The 23,674-nt window shown below is 38.4% G+C and overlaps 1 protein-coding gene across 4 annotated transcripts in view; it reads left to right on the plus strand.

Annotated features, from left to right (window-relative positions):
- Positions 1-23,674, plus strand: part of LOC115217708 (unconventional myosin-X) — a 560,656-nt gene that overhangs the window by 73,944 nt on the left and 463,038 nt on the right. For all 4 annotated transcript variants that reach the window (XM_036507677.1, XM_036507678.1, XM_029787467.2 and 1 more), the window contains exon 3: positions 22,346-22,408. In XM_036507677.1, coding sequence (XP_036363570.1) covers positions 22,346-22,408 — 63 coding nt within the window. The remainder of the gene's footprint in view (positions 1-22,345; positions 22,409-23,674) is intronic.

Here is a 23,674-nt window from a genome sequence, read left to right on the forward strand (position 1 = left end):
ACTCACTAGGCTTTAGTTGGCCTGAGGCTATAGTAGAAGTCACTTGCCCAGAACAGCAAACAGTGGGACTGAACCTGAAACCATGTGATTGGAAAGCGAGCTTCTCACTACGTGATAAAATTAAAACTTTATTTACTCTTGTATAAAATAAGCATGTCCTTTCTTCCTATGAAAGAAAAGATAAGAAAATACTGCAAAATCAAGTAAACTAGAGAAGTAAGCTCAATGGAAATATTTACTGAGTTGTACTCTTAAACAAGTTTTTCTTTTATGATAGAAAGAGAGAATATTAGGATAGAATCTTAGATTTTGGGTCAACATTAACAAACAAAAAATTACAGTTGACAAATGTAATTTTTGAAGCACTAACCTCCAAAAGATATAATTGTATAATTTGGTGTTGCACTGGAAACCTAGAGTAAGGATTTTATGGCTTCATTATACGATTAAAAATAAAAATAAAACAAAAGCAAACCTTTGTTGGATAATCCTTTGACTTAGCAAAGATTAGCTACATTCAATTTGATATGGATGATGTGTTTTTATATTTTCTAGCTTTAGAGCATTGCTTAATGTTTTTTTTTAAAGCAGACAACTATCATCATCATCATCATCATCATCATCATTAGCAGTATTTCATCTGTTATCACGTTTTGAGTTCAAATTCCGCCAAGGTCGACTTTGTCATTCATCCTTTTGGGGGTCAGTAAAATAAGTACCAACTGTGTATTGGTGGTGGTGGTGATGGTTGTAGGGGGAAAGGGAGAAATCAACTATCCTCCCTCTCTCAAATTTCAGACCTTGTGCCTATAGTAGAAAGAATTATTATTATCATTATCATTATTGCAAATTGGTAGAATTGTTAGCATGCCGGGCAAAATGCTCAGCAGCGTTTCATCCATCCTTATGTCATGAGTTCAAATTCTGCCATAGTTGTCTTTACCTTTCATCCTTTTGGGGTTGATGTAATTGACTAGTCCCCTCCCCCAAAATTTCAGGCCTTGTGCTTATAATAGAAAGGATTGTTATAATTATTATTATTATTATTATTGACTGAGAGAGCAGTGCATGCCATCAAAGTGACACTGGGGTAAAATATACAAAGCCCAGTATACTCATCGTGACTACCTGTCTGATAAGGGTACACCAGGCATGTGCCTCACAACCATATATGCGCAACATGGTGATATCATATCAAGATAAACAGCACATGACCTTGCAGGTGGAGCCCAGTTAGAATTTTCTTCTGGTCGAGTAGCCCATCCCGCTCAAACGGTCCCTGAATAAGGGTTGTTTAACCCTTTCATTACTAACCCGGCCAAAACCGGCTCTAGCTCTGAGTACTAATGTCTTGTTTTCATAAGTTTTGAATTAAAATTTTCCACCAAACCTTAGTCACAATTAATGTTCCTGACACTAGCTTAATGATAACTAAGTTATTTTACTAAATTCTTTGTTATATTTAAAGTAATTGAAAGAAACACAGAGCATCTCAAAATAAATACAGTAACAAAAGGGTTAAGGATGTTGAACGAAACACTCATGTTTCCAAAGATGAATTATTCAAATCCCAAAGAATCCCTCTCAACACATGGCTATGATGCTCCCCCACTACTTCTGCTTGTGATCAGAGATGCACATATCATCAGCCACTAAGGGACATGCTCAACTGGTTAAGGTCAAACAACTGACAAGCAAATCTGTGGTATTGAGCAGAATATTTGCTGTAGCCCATCTTTTATACCAAGACAAAACAATGTACATGATAACACAAGATCAGAAGCCATGAGATTTACCGTCTGGTACTGCATCAGGGCAGTTATTGTCATCGTTGTCATCATCGTCATCATCATTATTATTAAGGTGGTGAGCTAGCAGAATTGTTAGCATGCTGGATGAAATGCTGAGTGGTATTTCTCCTGTTGCTATATTCTGAGCTTAAATTTTGTTGAGGTTGACTTTACCTTTCATCCTTTTAGGGTCAATAAATTAAGTACTAGTTGAGTACTGAGGTTGATGTGATTGTACGTCCCCCTCCCCCCAAAATCCAGGCCTTGTGCTTAGAGTAGAAAGGATTATTATTATTATTATTATTATTATTATTATTATTATTATTATTATTATTTAGGACAGCCAGCTGGCGGAATCGTTAGCACACTGGACAAGATGCTTAGCAGTATTTTGTCCTTTCTGTGTTCAAATTCCACTGAGATTGACTTTGCCTTTCATCCTCTTTCGGGGTCAATAAATTAAGTACCAGTTGAGCACTGGGGTCAATGTAATTGACTATAACCTTCCCCTCCAAATTGCTGAACTCGTACCTATAGAAGAAAGGATTATTATTAATGGTGAACTGGCAGAAACGTTAGCATGTCCGATGAAATGCTTAGCGGTATTTCATCTTCCGCTACATTCTGAGTTCTAATTCCGCCGAGGTCGACTTTGCCTTTCACCCTTTCGGGGTTGATTAAACAAGTACCAGTTACGCACTGGGGTCGATATAATTGACTTAATCCATTTGTTTGTCCTCTGTGTTTAGCCCCTTGTGGGTAGTAAAGAAATGGGTATTTTGTCTGCCGTTACGTTCTGAGTTCAAATTCCGCCGAGGTCAACTTTGCCTTTTGTCCTTTCAGGGTCAATTAAACAAGTACCAGTTATGCACTGGGTCGATGTAATCAGCTTAATCTCTTTGTTTGTCCCCTCTGTTTAACCCCCTTGTGGGCATTAAAGACAATGGTGAGCTGGCAGAATTGTCAGTGGTGAGCTGGCAGAATCATTAGCATCCTGGGCAAAATGCTTAGTGGCATTTTATCTTTACATTCTGTGTTCAAATGCTGCTGAGGTTGCCTTTCAACCTTTTGAGGTTGATAAAATAAGTACCAGTTGAACAGTGAGTATCACTGTAATAAACTTATCCCCTCCCCCAAAACTGCTGGCCTTGTGCCAAAATCTGAAATTATTACTTCTGCTTTAGCAAAAGCAGAGGTATTGTTTTCTGTCATGTTTGTTTGTTTGTCCATGGACAAGAAATCTCAAGAACCACTGGATGGATTCAGATGAAACTTTCAGAGATGTTTGACCTTGTGACTGATTTGATTTTGGTATCAATCTGGTATTGGACAAAGATTTTGGATTATTTTTCTGCTTTTTTTTTACTTAATTTCTGACAGTGGTCAGGTTTATTTTTAGTATTCTCGTTTGTGAGAGCAGTCGAGTTTATTTCAGATATTTTCATTTTAGAAATCATCTCTGGCTAAACGTTGAGAGGACGTTGGAGTTGCCTTGGTGAAGGGTTGTGCTCTCTGAGTGCTATTATTATTATTATTATTATTATTATTATTATTATTATTATTATTATTATTATTATTATTATTATTTTATGTTTGACTTTTGCTTTACATTTGTACAAGTTGGCTCCAAGTCTCACCCAGAGACCTCAAGAGACAACAAGTTGGAAGTTCTTGTTGGTGTTATGCCTAGGGTGCCATATATTTGGTTTTGTACATAGTGTTGTTCTAGAGAATGTTTAAGAAACCATAAGAAAATTATGTTTGTTTTAAAACTTGAGATTACATAGAAAGTGTTTTGTGTAGGATATGGGCAGTTCTCATGAGTACTATCTTTTTTTAATTTCTGCCATTTTGGGGTTTCCTGGTATCTGAGCTAGGTAGCAATCAGTCTCTTTTGCTATCATTCCCAGGGCACCTATGACAACAATTATTATTATTATTATTATTATTATTATTATTATTATTATTATTATTATTATTACTAAGTTGTGCACTTGATCTCTTGAAATGGAAGCATGACTTATAAAGAGGAGCAGAACAGCTTTCTCTTTTGTTCCATTAATCAAGTCATTTAGAGTTGTTTTCAGAGAGTTTGTGAGATTTTTAATAAAGGTTGCAGAAGAAAAAAGGTAACAGTTATAATTCAATGCCAGATTCTCATTACATAACAAATAATAGAACAGAAGGCTAAAGCAGGGGCTAACCACTTCATTAAATTCAACTTTCAGTTCATTTTCAAGTATTTGATAGAATTATTTGGTCAACCTTCATCATCCTAAGTTAACCGCTTTTATCCTAATTTTGCCATCAGAGTCTTTTAACTTAAATTATTCTATTTAATTGCTGTTTTCTTAAATATATTTTACACACATATATACTCACACACATGTATACACACATGTATACACACATGTATACACACATGTATACACACATGTATACACACATGTATTTTCACACATCTCTACACGCACGTGTTCATTCATATTGGAGTTGAATTTGTTTGTTAGTTAATCAGAGTCATTAAAATAATTGCAGGTCTCTTAAATTAATTAATCTATTGGAACCCTTTCACAATAAAATTGGTCTTGCACCTTATCTTCCCTTGCCCTGATTTACAGATCGATCAAAATCATTTGATTATTCTTGATTTCAGGTTTTTAATCTTGAAGCTGCTCTACAACACCCAATGATGTTCATATCAGGAACTGGGATTTCTTGGGCAACAGAAATACATGTGCGCGCACGCACACACACACACACACACACACACACACACACACCACCACCACCATGATGCTTGCATATGAACTGCAGTGCTACATGAGATGTGAACCATCAATGCTCATGACTTGCAGACTAGAAATGAATAAAAGAAGCATGCTTTTTTGAATCTGCTAGTGAGTGTTCCAGAATTACAGAGAACAAATGTGATGAGAGAGAAAAAAAAAAACTGGGTATAAGAGGGATCAGATGTAATGTGCAAGAGAAAAAGACTGTGTTTGTGTGAACATGTGAAGCATATGCTTCACATGTTTCATCCATATGCTACACATGTTTCATCCATATGCTACACATGTTTCATCCATATGCTTCACATGTTTCATCCATATGCTACACATGTTTCATCCATATGCTTCACATGTTTCATCCATATGCTTCACATGTTTCCATATGCTTCACATGTTTCCATATGCTTCATTGTTTAGAGCAGATGAAACTTGTAGAAGAGGGAGGCTCTGAAAGATGTGAGATAAAGTGGTGAAGGCTGATCTTTAGATGTTGGGTTCCATGGGTTTGACAAAAATGAGTTTATTAGTGGTGTGTAATACTTGACAAGATCCACCCTTCTCTGCTCACAGAGTGAAATGAAAATTCTAGAAGCCTAATGTGAATACATACAACTGGACCCCTTACCCCAACATGTCCCTGTCAAGCCTTCATCTGCTGCTCCTCACCACCCCTCATCTTCCTATTATTTATTCCTCCATCACTCTACTATCTACTGCATTATTCTGCTACTGTAATTAGATGAGAGCAGAACTACATATATCACTCATTTATGTATTGCCAGCTATCATTTCTTCTTCTCGTTGCCTCTTCTCTTTACATTCTGTCCTTCATTCTTAACATTGTCCCTCCCCACTCATATTTTCCATTGATTACTCTTTCTATGTTGTTAGTCATCACTCTCTTTCCCCTGAGTCAGTTCCTGTCAACACCCATCCCATATTCTTAACCACCTACCACCCTTGTAAAACACTCACTACATTCACCCCTATATGAGCTCTAGCTACCTCCACCCCTATCTTTGCTTCTTATTCTCTCATCACACACTTGCAACCGTTACCCACCCAATGTTCCTGATCTTTTATCCACATGATCGATTTTTTCCCCACCTTTTGACAAGAATAGAAACTGTTTATAAATAAAAATGAGTGGGGAATCATTTTAGAACTGAATCATTTGTTTACAACATAAAAATATTAACATTACAAACGAATTTTGTTGTGAAAATCTTGTAAAATCTGTGTCAGTATGTTTGTCTGCTTATATATTACTGCATTAAATTTATTGTCATATTTTGGGATGGACCTTTTTTTTTTACATCGCCAAATAAACACACACTATATATTTGTTCTTATTGTTGTGTCCTTTGTCTAAATCATTCATCATACATCCTGTGACCTCTTCACTGAAGAGGTCACAGGATGTGTGATGAAAGTTTTGTAGAGTATGTTTATTTGTAAAAAAAAAAAAGAAAAACACTGACCATCCTGAAACATAACAATATTTGTTTCAACACAAAATTTCATTTCAAGAATCTTGCAAAACAAATAAAATTAATGCAATAATGCATTGCATTAATTTTATTTGTTTTTACCCCCTTTAAGGTCCTCTAAAGGGAACCTATATTTTCTCTGGAGCAAGTTGTGAAATCTTTCATTGAGAACACATTTTAACCCTTTTGTTACCATATTTATTTTGAGATGCTCTGTGTTTCTTTCAATTATTTTAAATATGACAAAGAATTTAATAAAATAAGCTCATTATTATTAAGCTAGTGTTAGGAACATAAATTGTGACTGAGGTTTGGTGGAAGATTTAAATTCAAAACTTATGTAAACATGACATTTGTACTACAGAGCCAGAGCTGGTTTCAGCCGGGTTGGTATTGAAAGGGTTAATAGGATAAAGTTACATTGGTTGACTCTGTGACCTTTCTTTGGTTTATAGTTTGCTTCTTTTTACCAAAACAACACCCAAAGTGGAAAGATGTTCCAGTAAGAAGTTATTCCATTTCAAAGACAGAAAGATGACTGCTTAACCCTTTAGCATTCAGATTACTCTGTCAAATTTAATGTTTATAGGCGTAGGAGTGGCTGTGTGGTAAGTAGCTTGCTTACAAACCATGTGGTTCTGCGTTCAGTCCCACTGCGTAACACCATGGGCAAGTGTCTTCTACTATAGCCTCGGGCCAACCAAAGCCTTGTGAGTGGATTTGATTGACGGAAACTGAAAAAAGCCCATCGTATATATGTATGTGTGTATATATGTTTGTGTGTCTGTGTTTGTCCCCCCAACATTGCTTGACAACCATTGCTGGTGTGTTTACGTCCTTGTAACTTAGCAGTTTGGCAAAAGAACTGATAGAATAAGTATTAGGCTTACAAAGAATAAGTCCTGAGGTCAATTTGCTCGACTAAAGGCAGTGCTCTTGCATGGCCACAGTCAAATGACTGAAACAAGTAAAAGAGTATTCACATCGTTTGGAATCAATCATGCATTGTCTTATGGCTTCAAGATTTCAATGATGTGATTGTATACTTTTAGAATGACATTGTAGGGTAGGTATGACAGGCCAGATCATGACAGTTTGAACATAAAAAGTAGAATATTTGGGCTGGATATGGTCAGTTTATAATACTAAAGGGTTAAATTTCTTCTGAAAGAAACAATAATAAGACTGAAAATATTTAGACTCCGTTTTTGATTGGAGGAATTACCATTTCCTCTATTTTGTTTTTTTTGTGACATGAATGAATGCCTTAGGTTCCTAGTGGTGATCTCTGCACACATAGTTGTTCTCATATACTAAACGTTTTCCTGTCATTAGGGCCTGGGACACAACATGATTTCTTTCTTTCTATCATTTTTTGTTTGTCTCTCTCTCTCTCTCTCTCTCTCTCTTTCTCTCTCTCTGTCACTTCCATCCCTTGCTTTAATCTTTATTTCTCTTTTCCCTTCCATGCTGTTCTTTTTCCTTGTTTTCTTTTTTGTTGTTTCATTCCCCACACCACTCCTTACTTCAAAAATGTTCTTTGTAAGCATGCATGTATGTGTGCGTGTATGTATGAGTGTGTGTGTGTGTGTATGTATGAGTGTGTGTGCGCGTTCATTCTATGTATGTATTTATTCTAAATCTGTCTGCATATATGTGTGTGTGTGTGGGTATTCATTCTATGTATGTACTTGATCGACATCTGTATGTATATGCCTGTAGTTTTACTATGTCAGGTTAATGTTGTAATATCTGTCTACAATTTTCTATTAACACCTTTACTCACCTGTAGTAATCATATCTAAGCCATTAATCTCTAATTAACTACACATTATTGGACCTAATTGTAGATGGGTTATCATCGGAAGCTTATTGAGAGATTATCAGTTTTATTGGTTTTGATCAGGTTTGATCAGGTTGTTAGTGTTGTTATCGTTGTTGTTGAACATGTTTTTTCAAATGTATTATTTAAGGTCGAGAGTATAATGAATGTAATGTTCATACAGGAACACACACACATAAACACACACACACACACACACACACACACACACACACACACACACACATGCATGTGCATGCATACGCGCACACACACATGCACACACTGATGTTGGCATGTTTATGTCCCTGTAACTTAGTGGTTCGGCAAAAGAGACTGATAGAATAAGTACTAGGCTTACAAAGAATAAGTCCAGGGGTCGATTTCTTCGACTAAAAAACCAGTTAAGGCAGAACTCCCGCATGGCAGCAGTCAAATGATTGAAACAGGTAAAAGAATATGATACGCTTCTTTCAGTTTCTATTTACCAAATTCATGACCCAGTGTTATAGAAAACACTTTCTCAAGATACCATTTAATGAGATTAACACCATTGTGTGTGTGCTTAACATTGCATGGTGACTATAGACAAATACTATCATCATATAAGTGGTGTTACTGATTTACCAATTTTCTGTGAAAACGTGCCGTTTGTGTTTGAAGGGCAATGGGAAATATCAACCTTGCTTGGAATCAGGTGAAGGTTGGCAGCAGGAAAGGGTTGTCTCCAGTAATTCCGTCAGACTCATACAACCATGGGAAAGGTGGAAGTTAAAGCAATGATGTATGTATCAGCATCATCATCATCATCGCATTCATTGCTGTTGTCATCATTATTATCATCATCGTTATCATCATCATTATCATTATCATCATTGCTGCCACCACAACTGTTGTCACCATCATCATCATCATCATCATCATCATCATCACTTAATGTCCATGTTCCAATGCTGGCATAGGTTGGATGCTTTGGCATCGTGCTCCAGTGCATGGAGGAAGAGATAAGGGAATGGAAGAGGAAAGGCAGGTGTTAGTCTGCAAGTAGTGAATAAGGTTGAAGGGTGGATGTAGAGTGAGGATTGCCAATGGTGCCTGAATTGGCTTAGGAAGATGAGAGCAGTAATAGGATTGGCATATGTGTGTGTGTGTGTGTGTGTGTATGTGTGTGTGTGTGCGCACGCGTGTGTGTGTGTTTGTAGAATTAGATATGTATATATATATATATATATATATATATATATATATATATAATATATATATATATATATATATATATATATATATATATATAAGGCGGCGAGCTGGCAGAAACGTTAGCGCGCCGGGCGAAATGCTTAGCAGTATTTCGTCTGCCGCTACGTTCTGAGTTCAAATTCCGCCGAGGTCGACTTTGCCTTTCATCCTTTCGGGGTCGATAAATAAAGTACCAGTTATGCACTGGGGTCGATGTAATCGACTTAATCCCTATGTCTGTCCTTGTTTGTCCCCTCTATGTTTGGCCCCTTGTGGGTAGTAAAGAAATATATATATATATATATATATATATATATATATATAATATATATATATATATATATATATACATATATATATACATATATATATATATATATATATATATATATATATATATATATATTATATATATAGCCTGACAGAGACCCATGAAGGATGACCTGCACAATTGGTTGTGGTGGGATTTGATTTTAGAAGCATAAGAAATGCAGCAGATTGCCACAAGATGTTTTGTTTGTCACTACATCAATTCATCACCATGGCACCTCTTGACCTTGAAATAACTATTTCTAACACAGTCACACAAACAACAATTCAATGGTTGCTAGTACTTGACTGACACCTAAGTAGTCGGCCTCAGTTAATTATTCTGTGTCCAATATATCTGTCTAAGTAACACTAATGATTTTATAACATGGATGTTTATATTTTATGATTATCATAAATGACTTTTTCAGTCCAGTAACAAATTGTGTAGATTGAGTGGTTGTGTGGACAGGCTGTTGTGTGGAAAGTAGCTTGCTTACGAACCACATGGTTCCGGGTTCAGTCCCACTGCGTGTCTTCTACATTAGCCTCGGTCCGATCAAAGCCTTGTGAGTGGAATTGGTCGACAGAAGCTGAAAGAAGCCTGTTGCATTTATGCATATATATATATATGTATGTTTGTGTATATGTTTGTGTGTCTGTGTTTGCCCCCTCCCAACATCGCTTGACAACCGATGCTGGTGTGTTTACGTCCCCGTAACTTAGCAGTTCAGCAAGACAGACAGATAGAATAAGTACTAGGCTTACAAAGAATAAGTCTTGGAGAGTCGATCTACTCGACTAAAGGTGGTGCTCCAGCATGGCCACAGTCAAATGACTGAAACAAGTAAAAGAGATATTATGACAGTTGATTCAAATAGCAATAAATCTTTGCCTTTTATTTTTAAATGTATTTTCTGGAAATAACACTGAATAATTCATTTTTCTTTCAACTAATGTTTTCAGTCAATTTGTCTCTTGAATTTTTTTCTTTCTTTTTTATCAATATGTCTTCATCCTGCGATAAACAAAGTGTTTCCAACGAATGTGTTTACAATGAATGTTCCTAGACATGTGCGCACATGTATACACACACATACACAGCATACATACGTACATACATATACAAACACACATGCATATACTTATGCACTGATATTTTAAACATATTGACCATTATATAAAAGCTGGTCATTAAAATCAATTTGCTGTTTATATGATGATGATGATGATGTTGATCATCATCATCATCATAATGATCATGATTATGAATACAACGCATTGATTTTTATAAACAACCTGTTATTGCCTAATGCAAGGAGGTCCTTTTTAAATTGTCATAAAAACAGTAGTTCTCTAAATCAGTGCTCATAGGTAGGACCTCTCTCACCGTTGGGGCTACTGCTGTGGCGGCGAGCTGGCAGAATCGTTAGCACGTCGGGCGAAATGCTTAGCGGTATTTCGGCTGCTGTTGTGAGTTCAAATTCCGCCGAGGTCGACTTTGCCTTTCATCCTTTCGGGGTTGATAAATTAAGTACCAGTTACGCACTGGGGTTGATAATACCTATGTCTGTCCTTGTTTGTCCCCTCTATGTTTGGCTCCTTGTGGGTAGTAAAGAAATGGGTATTATTTAACCCTTTCATTACCAACCTGGCTGAAACTGACTCTGGATCTTTAATATACAGATCTTGTTTTCATAAGTTTTGAATTAAAATCTTCCACCAAATCTTATTCGCAATTTATATTCCTAACACTAGCTTAATGATACCTAAGTTATTTTATTAAATTCTTTGTTATATTTAAAATAATTGAAAGAAACACAGAGCATCTCTAAATAAATTCAGTAATGAAAGGATTAAACCTTTAGCATTTAGATTACTCTGTCAAACATAATGCTTATTTATTCAAATTGGTTTTGAATTAATCTTGCATTATCTCATAGCTTTGAATTTTCAATACTGTGATTGTATATTTTTAGATTAACATTGTATGATAAGTGTGAGAGGCCAAATCTGGTTGGCTTGAACATAAAATCTATAGAATATTTGGACAGGATTTGGCCGGTTTAGATGCTAAAGGGTTAACTTTAACACTTGCTGGTTGGTACCTATAAGGAAAGTTTGGGATGGGAGAAAGTTTCAGAGAATTACAACTGTGAAAAGGAAGGATTGTAAGGAGTGTTGAGAGATTTGAATATAGAGAGTGTGACATTATGAATATGACGTGTAGGAGTGAAGGTGGGGGAGCGCTGAAAGGGCTGGTACCCATTTGCTAACTCACAGATGCAGGAATTATAGTAAAAAAATGGTAGAAGAGTCAGAGAGGAGACATGATGTCACCATAGCATGCTGATGAGTGAAGGCTTACAAATCACTTCAGTGGGTTTTTTTCTTTTTTTCTTTTTTGGTTTGGTTTATTAATGCAGACTAAAATGGTTGTGTGTGTAGCAGCTGTTCTGTTCCAGATATGACAAGAGTTCTTTAAAGTAGGTCATATGTGGAGAAGACAATTCAACGGCTCAGTTATGAAGTATATTCTAGGCCCTTAAAAGGAAAACATTTAGTGAGCAGCTTTGAGTATATTATTGATACTTTATTCCACAAATCAGTGATATGTGATCCAAGAAATTGATAGGTTCAGCATTTGTTTTTTAGAGAAGTAATTTAGCTGCACAAGGAATGAATGACTGAATGAAGAAGAAAGGAAGGAAAGAAGGAAGGCATATCTTATAAGTTAAATGAATGGGAAGTGTGTGTGTGTGTGTGTTGATGGCATTAAATGGGATTTAGATTGCTATGAGTCCATAGGGGGATTGTTTCAAGGTTACTGGAGATGAAAATGATGCATATCCAGTATGAAATATCTAAGTTGATATGTGTTTGTTTGTTTGTTTGTGTGTGTGTGTGTGTGTGTACTTACCATAGAGCTACTGCTTTGTAAATCTGGAAAGGAAACTAATTTTTCCTGATATGATTTTTTGGAATGTAAATATTTTTTCGGCTAACATCACTGCCGAAGTCAGGACTAACATGTTTGTCTCTGCAGCTGTTATATTGCTTCAGGTCTGTATGGGATTAATGCATTAATGTCATATACATGTTTACCTTGTGTAAGGCCAGCAGGTGTTCATTGCTAATCATTTTCAGCCTTTGACAAAAAAAAAAAAAAGGCCCAGATTTAATCATGCTGTATGACGTGTACTCACCTTTAAAATCCAGTGCATGTTTCAAAAAGCAGAATGACCGAGAAGACAAGAATGAAATGATGAATCAAGGAAAATTGTGTTTTGTGTTTGTTGAGATAAAGGAGAGTTTTAATAAGACATATTAAAGACTGCTCAATCAATATCTTAATTAAGTTTGTTTATAAAGCTTTAGTGAATGAAATGAGGCACAATAACAATAAGGTTAGAGTACTAGCTTACAAACTATATATTGATAAATTTTGTCTTGTGACTACAGCCATCGTTAGATGCTCTTGAAACTTGTCTGCCAGTCATGAAAATTGGGACAAAGAGCATAATTTTATTTGATTCGGTCTGCTTGATTCCTTCTGTAAGAATAAGATACTGCTGTTGCCATACATAAATTGTATCCTAGTTTTGTCAAAAAAAACCCCCCAAAAAACCATACAGTGGAACCAGTGGTTTACAAATTTAATCAACTCCTGAATGCTGTTCTTCACCCGAAATGTTCATAAACTGGAACTTTTTCCCATTAGGAAATTCTCGAGAAGTCACAGCAAATTCAAGCAGGGATGTGCACCAAGTGAAAGCCAGACAGCAGCTGATGCTCTCCAGCTGATATTTCCAGCTTGTTGCCAACTGTTGTTGCTGGATTGTGTGTTCATTACTTGAGACACTCTTGATCACCCAAGATATTTTATATTAAAAAGGCTGTTTGGAAACCAATTTGTTTATGATCAGAGTCATTCATAAAGAGAGATTCCACTGCACATCATCATCATCATGGTTTAACGTCCGCTTTCCATGCTAGCATGGGTTGGACGATTTGACTGAGGTCTGGCGAACCAGATGGCTGCACCAGACTCCAATCCAATCTGGCAAAGTTTCTACAGCTGGATGCCCTTCCTAACGCCAACCACTCCATGAGTGTAGTGGGTGCTTTTTACATGCCACCGGCATGAGGGCCAGTCAGGTGGTACTGGCAATGGCCACGCTCAAATGGTGCTTTTTATGTGCCACCTGCACAGGAGCCAGTCCAGCGGCACTGGCAACAACCTCGCTCGAATGATTTTTCACGTGCCACCAGCACAAATGCTTGTAAGGCAACACAAGTAACGATCATGCTTGAATGGTGTTTTTAATGTGCCATCGACACGGAAGCCAGCTTGTTGCTTTGGCAACGATCTCACTCGTATGGTACTCTTAGCGCTCCACTAGCATGGATGCCAGTCATTGAATTTGATTTCGACTTCGATTTCACAATGTAGTGAAAAGAACATGCTAACTGAAATAATCCAAATTATATTTTATTGTATATTTTACCAGAGAGATATGGGTCAGACAGACAATCCATCAGCTGTAAACATAAACCACAGAATAGGAAACGGTAGAGCAAGTTTGATTCACATCAGTGTGATTATGATGTGTATCTGGCTTTGTTTAGTGGGGAAAAATTATATTTTAATTTAATAGATTAATTACGAGCAGCTGATATTTATTATAAGTCTCGGCAGTACTATGATATTAATATAATTAATATCTTAATATTGCTCATGATATTTTCAGGAAGTCTAACAGAAAAAGGAATGTTATTCAGACATATTCCACTTAATTCACTGCAATTATTTACTACATTTGAATTGTATAAAGAATAAAATTCCATTATTACTGAGAGGGAAAATGATCTAGTTCTTGGAATTAGATTAATTGATTAATTCATTGCTGTGTGTGTGGTGTGTGTGTGTGTGTGTGTGTGTGTGTGTGTGTGCGTGTGTGCGTGTGTGCGTGTGTGTGTGCATGCGTGTGTGCATGCGTGCGTGCGTGTGTGTGTGTGTGTGTGTGTGTATGTGTGCTTTATTAAAAAGCAGCAAACTCTGAGTAACAGTCCTTGGACTAAAACTAAAACTAGAAAAAAGAAAAAAAACTAGAGCAACGCCACCACCACCAACAACACAACAACAATAAAACATCAACCAAGCCAAAAGAGAGAGCATCAGAAGTGGACCAATTTGTTTATATGGAATTGGAAATGCAAACTGTTCATGTCTCTTTGTTTTCTGTTAGAACCAACGTATATATATATATATATATATATATATATATATATATATGTTTATATATGTATATATATATATATATATATTATATATATATATATATATACGGGAAGCTTTATGAAAATAAACAAAAGATGAAGGCAGGTGGAAAACAAACGAACAATTGTATTAGTATGGCGCTCACGAAATATAAATAAAACAAGTCTTTAACGTTTCGAGCCTACGCTCTTCAACAGAAAGATACACAGAGAGAGAAAAACACAGAAAGAAGGAGAGAAAAAAAATGCGTGCAGTAGCTAACGAATCAACATGGCGATCTGATTTCGGCCAGAGGTCAAAGATCAAACATGAGACGCGAGAGCGAAATAAGGGGAGATAATAGGGTTGATAAAAGGGTTGAGGGACCAGCTAATAGTGCGTGGGAGGGGTCTGGATGTGTGTATGTATAGGGTTGGTGTATGTATTAGTATGTATAAGGGTGTGTGTGTGTGGTGTGTGTGTGTGTATGAGAGAGTATTAGTGCGTAGGATTGGTCTGGACGTGCGTATGTATGGGGTTGGTGTATGTATTAGTATGTATTAGTACGTATTGGTATGTATAGGTGTGTGTGTGTGTGTGAGAGAGTATAAGTGCATATGCGGGGTCTGGACGTGTGTATGTATAGGGTTGGTGTAAGTATTAGTATGTATTAGTACGTATTAGTATGTATTAGTTGGTGTGTGTATTAGTATGGCACATCATATGTGATGTGATGTGTAAAGTCATGTGGTGTAGTGAGGAGAAGAGGGGGAGGGGGAGAAGAGGGGGAGAGAAGGGGAGGGGAAGAAGAGGGGGAGGAGAAGGGGGAAGAGGAGAGGATGGGGAGAAGGAAGGGGAGGAGGGGATGAAGGAGGAAAGAGGGAGAGGGGGAGAGAGAAAGGGAGAGAGGGAGTGAGGGAGCAGAGGGAAGGGGAAGAGGGAGGGAGAAAGAGGGAAGAAGGGAAGGGGAGTAGGGGTGAAAGGATGAAGGACTGAAGAAGTAGGGGTCGGGGGGAGAAAGGATAGGTGAGGAGGGGAGAGGGGGGTTAGATGAGGAGGGGGGGAGAGTTGAGACCAAATGGCGTATAAGAGCGAAGAGAGAAGATTAATTCCTGTTCACGGCGCAAACGGGAATCCGGATGGCCTCTGTGTAAGGACAAACCGAACACAGATAGGTGTTGCAAGGAGTGACCGGTGGAGCGGAAATGGCGTGAGACCGGTGTGTCGTTCGCAAGGTGGATGTCACGAAGGTGTTCCGCGAACCGGTCAGCCAAGCGGCGTCCCGTTTGTCCGATCTACAAGGAATTGCAGAGAGAGCAAGAGATGCAATTGCTGGAGGTGCAGGTGAAGGAGTGGATGATGGGATAGGGTCGATGGTGGGTGCTAGTGAGGCGGGTGTTGTTGGAGAGGTACGGGCAAGTGCGGCAACGTGGGCGGGAGCAGGGGAACGAGCCGGGTTGGGAGGTAGGGTCAGGGAAGGAGCTATGGACCAAAAGGTCTCGAAGGTTGTGGGCTCGTTTGAAAGAGGGGAGGGGTCGGTTAGGGAAGAGGTGTGAAGTGGACGGGTCGGACTGGAGATGACGGAAAGCTCGAAGAATGGTGTGTTGGAGATGTAGGGTCGTGGGGTGGTAAGTGAGGGGAAATGGGAGGCGGGAGACTACAGGGCGGGTTCGGGGAGAGAGAGCAGATACACGGTCCACGGACCGTGCTCTGGCAAGGGCGGTGTGGATAGTGGTGAGGGGGTATCCACGTAGGGTGAAGTGGTGAGCCATACGTTGAGACTGAGTCTCAAAGTCATGGTCGTCACTACAGAGCCTACGTAGACGGAGGAATTGGGAATAGGGGATGGAAAGCTTGGTGTGTTCTGGGTGGGAGGAAGAGAAGTTGAGGTATGAGTGTGAGTCTGTGTGTTTGTAGTGAATGGAGGTGGTAAGAGTGGAGTGAAGAATGCTAACCGAAATGTCGAGGAAGGAGACAGAGGTGTTGGAGATAGTGGAAGTGAAGTGGAGGGCTGGATGGAAAGATTGGACGAAAGAGAGGAAGGAATCTAGATGTTCGCGGGAGAGTGAGGTGGCACCGATAATGTCGTCAATATAACGACCATATAGTTCAGGAGTGGGACCAGTGAAATTAGAGAATATTTGGGCCTCAACATAGCCAACGAACAGGTTCGCATAGTTGGGGCCCATTCGCGTTCCCATGGCCACTCCCGAGACCTGATGGTAGAACTCGCCCGCGAACGAGAAGCAGTTCAGAGTAAGGACAAGTTCGGCCAGACGAATGAGTGTGGAGGTGTCAGGTACAGGGTTAGAGCAGAGGTCAAGAAAGTGTCGAAGGGCCTGCAGTCCTTCGTGGTGAGGGATAACAGTATAGAGGCTTTGGATGTCCATAGTAAAAAGGATTTTGGAGGAGCCGGGAGGAAAGGAGAAAGAGTTGAAAAGCCGGAGAGCATGGTTGGTATCGTGGATGTGGGAGGGAAGAGAGGCCACTAGGGGGGCAAGGACACGGTCGAGGTATTTAGAGATGAGCTCCGTGGGGCAGTTACAGGCGGAGACGATGGGGCGGCCAGGGTTGTTGGGTTTGTGGATTTTGGGGAGGAAGTAAATGGTGGGGGTACGTGGGGTTCGCACAATTAGGTTGGATGCGGTGCGGGGGAGACGGGAGGACGAGATGAGGTCTTGGACAGTAGAGGATACCGTCTGTTGGTAGCTACGTGTGGGGTTAGAGGGCAGAGGGGAATAGAAGGAGGTGTCATTGAGTTGGCGGAAAGCCTCGGCCCTATAGAGGTCCGCGCGCCACACCACTACAGCTCCACCCTTGTCAGCCGGTTTGATGATAATGTCAGCGCGCCGTTGGAGGGAACGAAGAGCCAAGAGCTCAGCCGGGGAGATGTTGAGGCGGCGTTGGCGCCTGGAGAAGTTGAACCGCTCCAATGCACGCTGACAAGCGCCCGCGAAAAGATCCACTGCTAGGATCTGGCCAGGGGCAGGCGTCCACGGGGATGGTCGGCGGCCCAGGCCAGTGAAGCAGTCGTCCTCTTCGTTGGGTGTGGGTGGCGAGTCGTGGTAATGCGCACCCAACCGGACACGGCGCACAAAGCTGTGGACATCAACTCGCGTCTGGAATTCCTTACAGGATGGAGTGAGGGGGATGAAACGCAGACCCCTACCAAGGACGGAGCGTTCAGCCGCAGAGAGGGGAAGATCGGGGGGAATGGTAACAACAGACGGAAGTGGAGAAGGGGTGGCTGGAATAGAAGTAGACCATACTCTCACACACACAGAGTAACGCCAGCCCCACCACAAGAGGTAGTAAATCTATTAGCTACTTAACAAAAGACATAACAATTATGTGTGTTTGTGCATAAAAACAGAGAGAAAAAAAACTAGGAGGGTGTTGAAAGTCAGCCAGGAACACAGAATATTCATCTGCGTGTGTGTGTGTATATATATATATATATATATATATATATTTATTGATTTGTATTATATAATTGTATATATATGTGTTTGTGAGTGCGTGTGGAGATTTGTATTTGTATATGATAATATATAAAAGTCCCTTTCTCTCTCCACACACACAGATGTAATAGGTAGCTGGCGTGGTTGTGGGGTTTGGGAGTTTGCTTCTCAACCAGATGGTTTTGAGTTCAGTCCCAGTGTACGACACCTTTGGTTAATGTCTTTTATTATAGCTCTGAGCAGATCGAAGCTCTCTGAGTAGATTTTGAAGATGGAAACTGAAAGAAGCTCATCATATTTGTGTCTCCTTGTCCTAGTGTTGCATAAAGGTTGTAAATTGATATCAGAATTACACAAGTGGTGTTTGTTTATTCTGTGAAAGCTTGTCTGGTCATGGGGAAATACTACCCAACCTGGAAACAGAGTGAAGCTTGGTGATGACGAGCAGGGCATCCAGCTGTAGAAAATCTGCCTCAATAAATTCTGTTCTACTCATGCAAGTATGGAAAAAATAGGCATTAAAACAGTGATATTGATGATGATGATGATGATGATGATGATAATGGTGAGGTGATAACAATGATGAGGGTGACAACGATGATGATGACGATGATGATGATGATGATAATGGTGATGATGAAGATGACAGTAATGATGATGATGATGGTGGCGATGATAACAACGGTCATGATGAGGATGATGAAGACAATGTTGATGATGATGATGACGGTGATGATGATGAAGACAGTGTTGATGATGATGATGATGATGTGGTGGTGATGATGACGATGACAATGACAACGATAATGAAGATGATAATAATAATGATGATGATGATGATGATGATGATTCTCTTTTTACTTATCTGTATGTGTATTTAGGTTTAAGTGTATGTTGTAAGGCTTTGATGTAATGACTGTTTGCACCAATGTGTATTTTAGTGTGCAAGTGTATCTCCATGGACTTGTGCATGTGTATCATTATTATTGTTGTAATATAGATAGGTATACATCTATCTGAATATAGCTGAAATAATCTATCTCTATGCTTGTTTGTGTGTATATTTGAGTGAATAGGTGCAGGAGTGGCTGTGTGGTAAGTAGCTTGCTTACCAACCACATGGTTCTGGGATCAGTTCCACTGCATGGCACCTTGGGCAAGTGTCTTCTACTATAGCCTCAGGCCAACCAAAGCCTTGTGAGTGGATTTGGTAGACGGAAACTGTAAGAAGCCCGTCGTGGGCATCCAGCTGTAGAAACACTGCCAGATCAGACTGGAGCCTGGCGCAGCCTCCTGGTTTCCCAGACCCCGGACGAACCGTCCAACCCATGCTAGCATGAAAAACGGATGTTAAATGATCATGATGAGGAGGATGATGATGTATGTATGTATATGTTTGTGTGTCTGTGTTTGTCCCCTCAACATTGCTTGACAACCGATGCTAGTGTGTTTACGTCCCCGTCACTTAGCGGTTCGGCAAGACAGACTGATAGAATAAGTACTAGGCTTACAAAGAATAATTATAGGGTCGATTTGCTCGACTAATGGCGGTGCTCCAGCATGACCACAGTTAAATGACTGAAACAAATAAAAGAATAAAGAAAGAATAAAAGAATGTGTGTGGTTAAGTGGTCAGGGTATTTAGCTCACAATCGCAAGGTCACGAGTTTGATTCCTGACAGCTCATTCTATCCTTGAGCAAGACATTCAGTTTCACGTTGCTACAGTCCACTCAGCTGGCAAAAATGAGTTGTACCTCATGCTGAATTTCTCTGAAAACTATGTCAAGGACATGCGTGTCTGTGGAGTGCTCAACCACTTGCATGTTAATTTCATGAGCAGGCTGTTCTGTTAGAACCTCATCAACTGGAACCCTCATCATAACTGATGGGATGCCAGTTTTTATGTATTTTAATGTAGTCTATGGATGTGTCTGGATTTTAGTCCCTCATATATGTATGCTTGTAATCATGTATTGTTCTTGCTTAGTACAAACTTAATCTTGACAGAAGTGATATTTCTGATCAAAGGTAATCCAATTATGACCATCCTTTCTTTTTCCTTGGTATTTTAAACCCAAAGACTTCTCTTCTGAGGCTGTAAATTATGAATGAAGAGTGATTTGGCTGCTATTTCTTGCAGATTGAGTGTTATTTGTGCTTGTATGTGTAGAAGTTTGTGTCTAGGAAATATTTAGTAGTAAGATGCTAGTTGTCTTAATTTTAAATTCCTTATCTCTTGGGAGAAAAAAAAACTTCAAATTCAGTGCACCCAATTAACTTTTATTCTAGGAAGGACATTAATGTATATTTTTAGTTCCAGTTACTGTCAGGAATCAGTAGTAAATCTTTGGGGATTTAGCAATTGTGATCAGACATATTTTCACAGAAGACTGAAAACGAACAACATAGCCTGTGTAATGACTTTCATATGGTGGCTTCCTACCAGAGTAGAATTTTTGTTTAATTGATTAAATCCACAAGTTTCAAGGTCAAGCTCCCAAGGAGTGTAAGGTTGTTTTGTGTGTGTGTGTGTTGTATTGGTATATATATATATATATATATATATTAGTTATCTTTTCTTTTGCATATTTCTTATCCATACACATACACACACACACACACACACATATATCTGTAAATGTAATATATGACAATTAGTCACATATTACATTTACAGATAAATTCCTCTATTTACATAATATCGAGGTCTCTTTCATTCTTTTGTTGTCTTACCATTACTATCACTATCAATATACCCACATATGCAAATATATATATATTATATATATATATATATATATATATATATATATATATATATAATATAAATAATATATATATATATATATATATATGCATATATACATACATATATGTACATACTTACATCTAGAAGTATTTATATATATATTTGCATATGTGGGCACAGGATGTCACAAAACGTGTATAACAAAAAAGTACGAAGTACAAGTACATGGAACATGAACCATTCTTTCAAACAACGAAATATACAAATGGAAAACAAAACAAACAACATAAAGAACGACCCTTCATCAGTTGTTGGCTGTTTTTCTAGTCTTGTATTTTGAGCATTTAACAACAATATATGCTTTTGATAAAACAGTTGCTCCCGCAAAGCAAATTAAATAAAATTTGGGATTTTGCGGAGGGTCAAAATTGGTAATACAAACAGGATTGTGAAAACAAACAGGAAGGGTTGCTAAGCCTACACGAGGTTGTGGTTACGAATGTGTAAATCAAGCTAGGACAGGAGACAAACAAGAACAAGTCATCCTTGTTCTAGCTACAATGGAGAGAAAGAAAGAAAGATGGCCGATGATCACGTGGGAGCCACGTGAGCAAGAGAGAAGGAGTAACGGAGGTTTTCACTCTCCTGTCTGTGTGACCAATTTTGACCCTCCGCAAAATCCCAAATTTGTTTGGTGAATTTCAACTGAAACTCGATGGACAAGTTTACTGTATTTGAATACCTGGCCTGTTGGGACCTTTTTTTAAATTTGATCCTCAGTGATTAATAAATTACTTTGGGGTTACTTAGTGTACATACTTGGGGAGCTGAGAGACATCTTCCTTCTTTTTTTTGTGATAAGATTCTCTGAATATTGTTACATAGATATTAAAATGACGAGTTGGTAGAATCATTAGCATGGCAGGCAAAATGCATAGCAGCATTTCGCCCTTCTTTACATTCTATTCAAATCCGAGGTTGGCTTTGCTTTTCATCCTTTCGAAGTCAATACAATAAGTTCCAGTTGAATACTGGGGTTGATGTAATTCAATAGCTCCCACCTCTGAAATTGCTGGCCATATACCAAAATTTGAAATTGTTATTTCATAAACATTCAATCAGATAAGATGTTGTGGGTAAGTGATAAAGTTGCTTGACTCTAGCAATTAACTCAAAGTTTTAGCTCTAGATTAATTATTTGACTGTCTTCTTGATTAAAGTTTGTTGTCCATTTTCTGTATAAATATCCAGAATCGTAATACTTCATAAATATCCAAATTGGCATCAATTTAAAAATATTTTTCTTTGTTTTAATCTTTTGGTTCATTTAGTATTTTACCAATATTTTTATCCCTGTGTGTTTTATGTAAATTTTATTTTGAAAATTCAAATGTATTTCCAAATATTTTTGCCAATTCCTTAACAAAACTTCAGACATTCACTGGATCCATCTTAGTAGCTGTGAATCCTTATAAAAATTTACCGATTTATGAAGAGGTAAGTACAATTAAATCTCTATTCTTGTCTATAGGATTATCAGTTTATAGATTGGTAATCTCATTTTTAGGAATAAAACATTTAAAAAAACTATTTACTTTTCTATTGATTACCTAATGATAATCAGAGATCAAACTAACCAAGACAGAGATCAATACTCTGAAAAAAAAAAACAAAAAAAATCTTTGGCTGACCTCCATTAAGATACACTTACAGAGTGAAAATGATATTTTATGTAGCAATTATTCTCTTGGTATGATATATAATTGCCCATGGGCATATGGCGTAGTGGTTAAGAGCGTAGGCTACTAACCCCAAGATTCCGAGTTCGATTCCAGGCAGTGACCTGAATAATGATAATAATAACAACAACAACCATTTTTTAGTGAAGGTGCATGGCATAGTGGTTAGGGCGCCAGCATCATGACCGCAAGATTGTGGTTTTGATTCCTGGACAAGGCGATGTGTTGTGTTCTTGAGCAAAACACTTCATTTCATGTTGCTCCAGTCCACTCAGCTGGCAAAAATGAGTAATACTGTGATGGACTGGTGTCCCATCCAGCTTGGGAACACATACGCCATGGAAACCAGGAAACTGGGTGTATGAGCTTGGCTAGGCTTTAAAAGGGCGCATTTATTTTTTATTTTATGATATATCATATTATCATATAGGTGTTGTTGTGCATGATGTTGGTGGTGAATGGAAACATCTTTCTTGGGCTGCATGTAAAATGACAAACAACACTCGTAAATAATTAACAGAAGCTTTATTTACTGCACATATAATGTTTTCTGTGTTGGCCTTTGGATGAAAAATCAAAGCAACAGTTGCATCCAGAGAGAGATATACTACTGGGAGCTATGACAAACTACCTATCAGTCTGTGACTGGTCATCACAACTAGAAAAATAATCATGCAATGTTCGTGATGGTAGAATCTGTACCTTCTATCTGCAACAGTTGATGAATGAAATGAGAATGGAGACATTAACCCTTTTGGATTTTTTAACCAGCCATATCTGGCCCAAATATCCTACCTGTTTTACAATCAAATCAGCTAGATTCCATCTATTTCTTTATTGCCCACAGGAGGCTAAACATAGAGGGGACAAACAAGGACAAAGTGATTAAGTCGATTACATCAACTCCAGTGTCTAACTGGTACTTATTTAATCGACCCCGAAGGGATGAAAGGCAAAGTCGACCTCGGTGGAATTTGAACTCAGAACATAACGGCAGCCGAAATACCACTAAGCATTCCGACCA

This window comes from Octopus sinensis, linkage group LG11 (genome assembly GCF_006345805.1).
Source record: "Octopus sinensis linkage group LG11, ASM634580v1, whole genome shotgun sequence".
Lineage (NCBI taxonomy): Eukaryota > Metazoa > Mollusca > Cephalopoda > Octopoda > Octopodidae > Octopus > Octopus sinensis.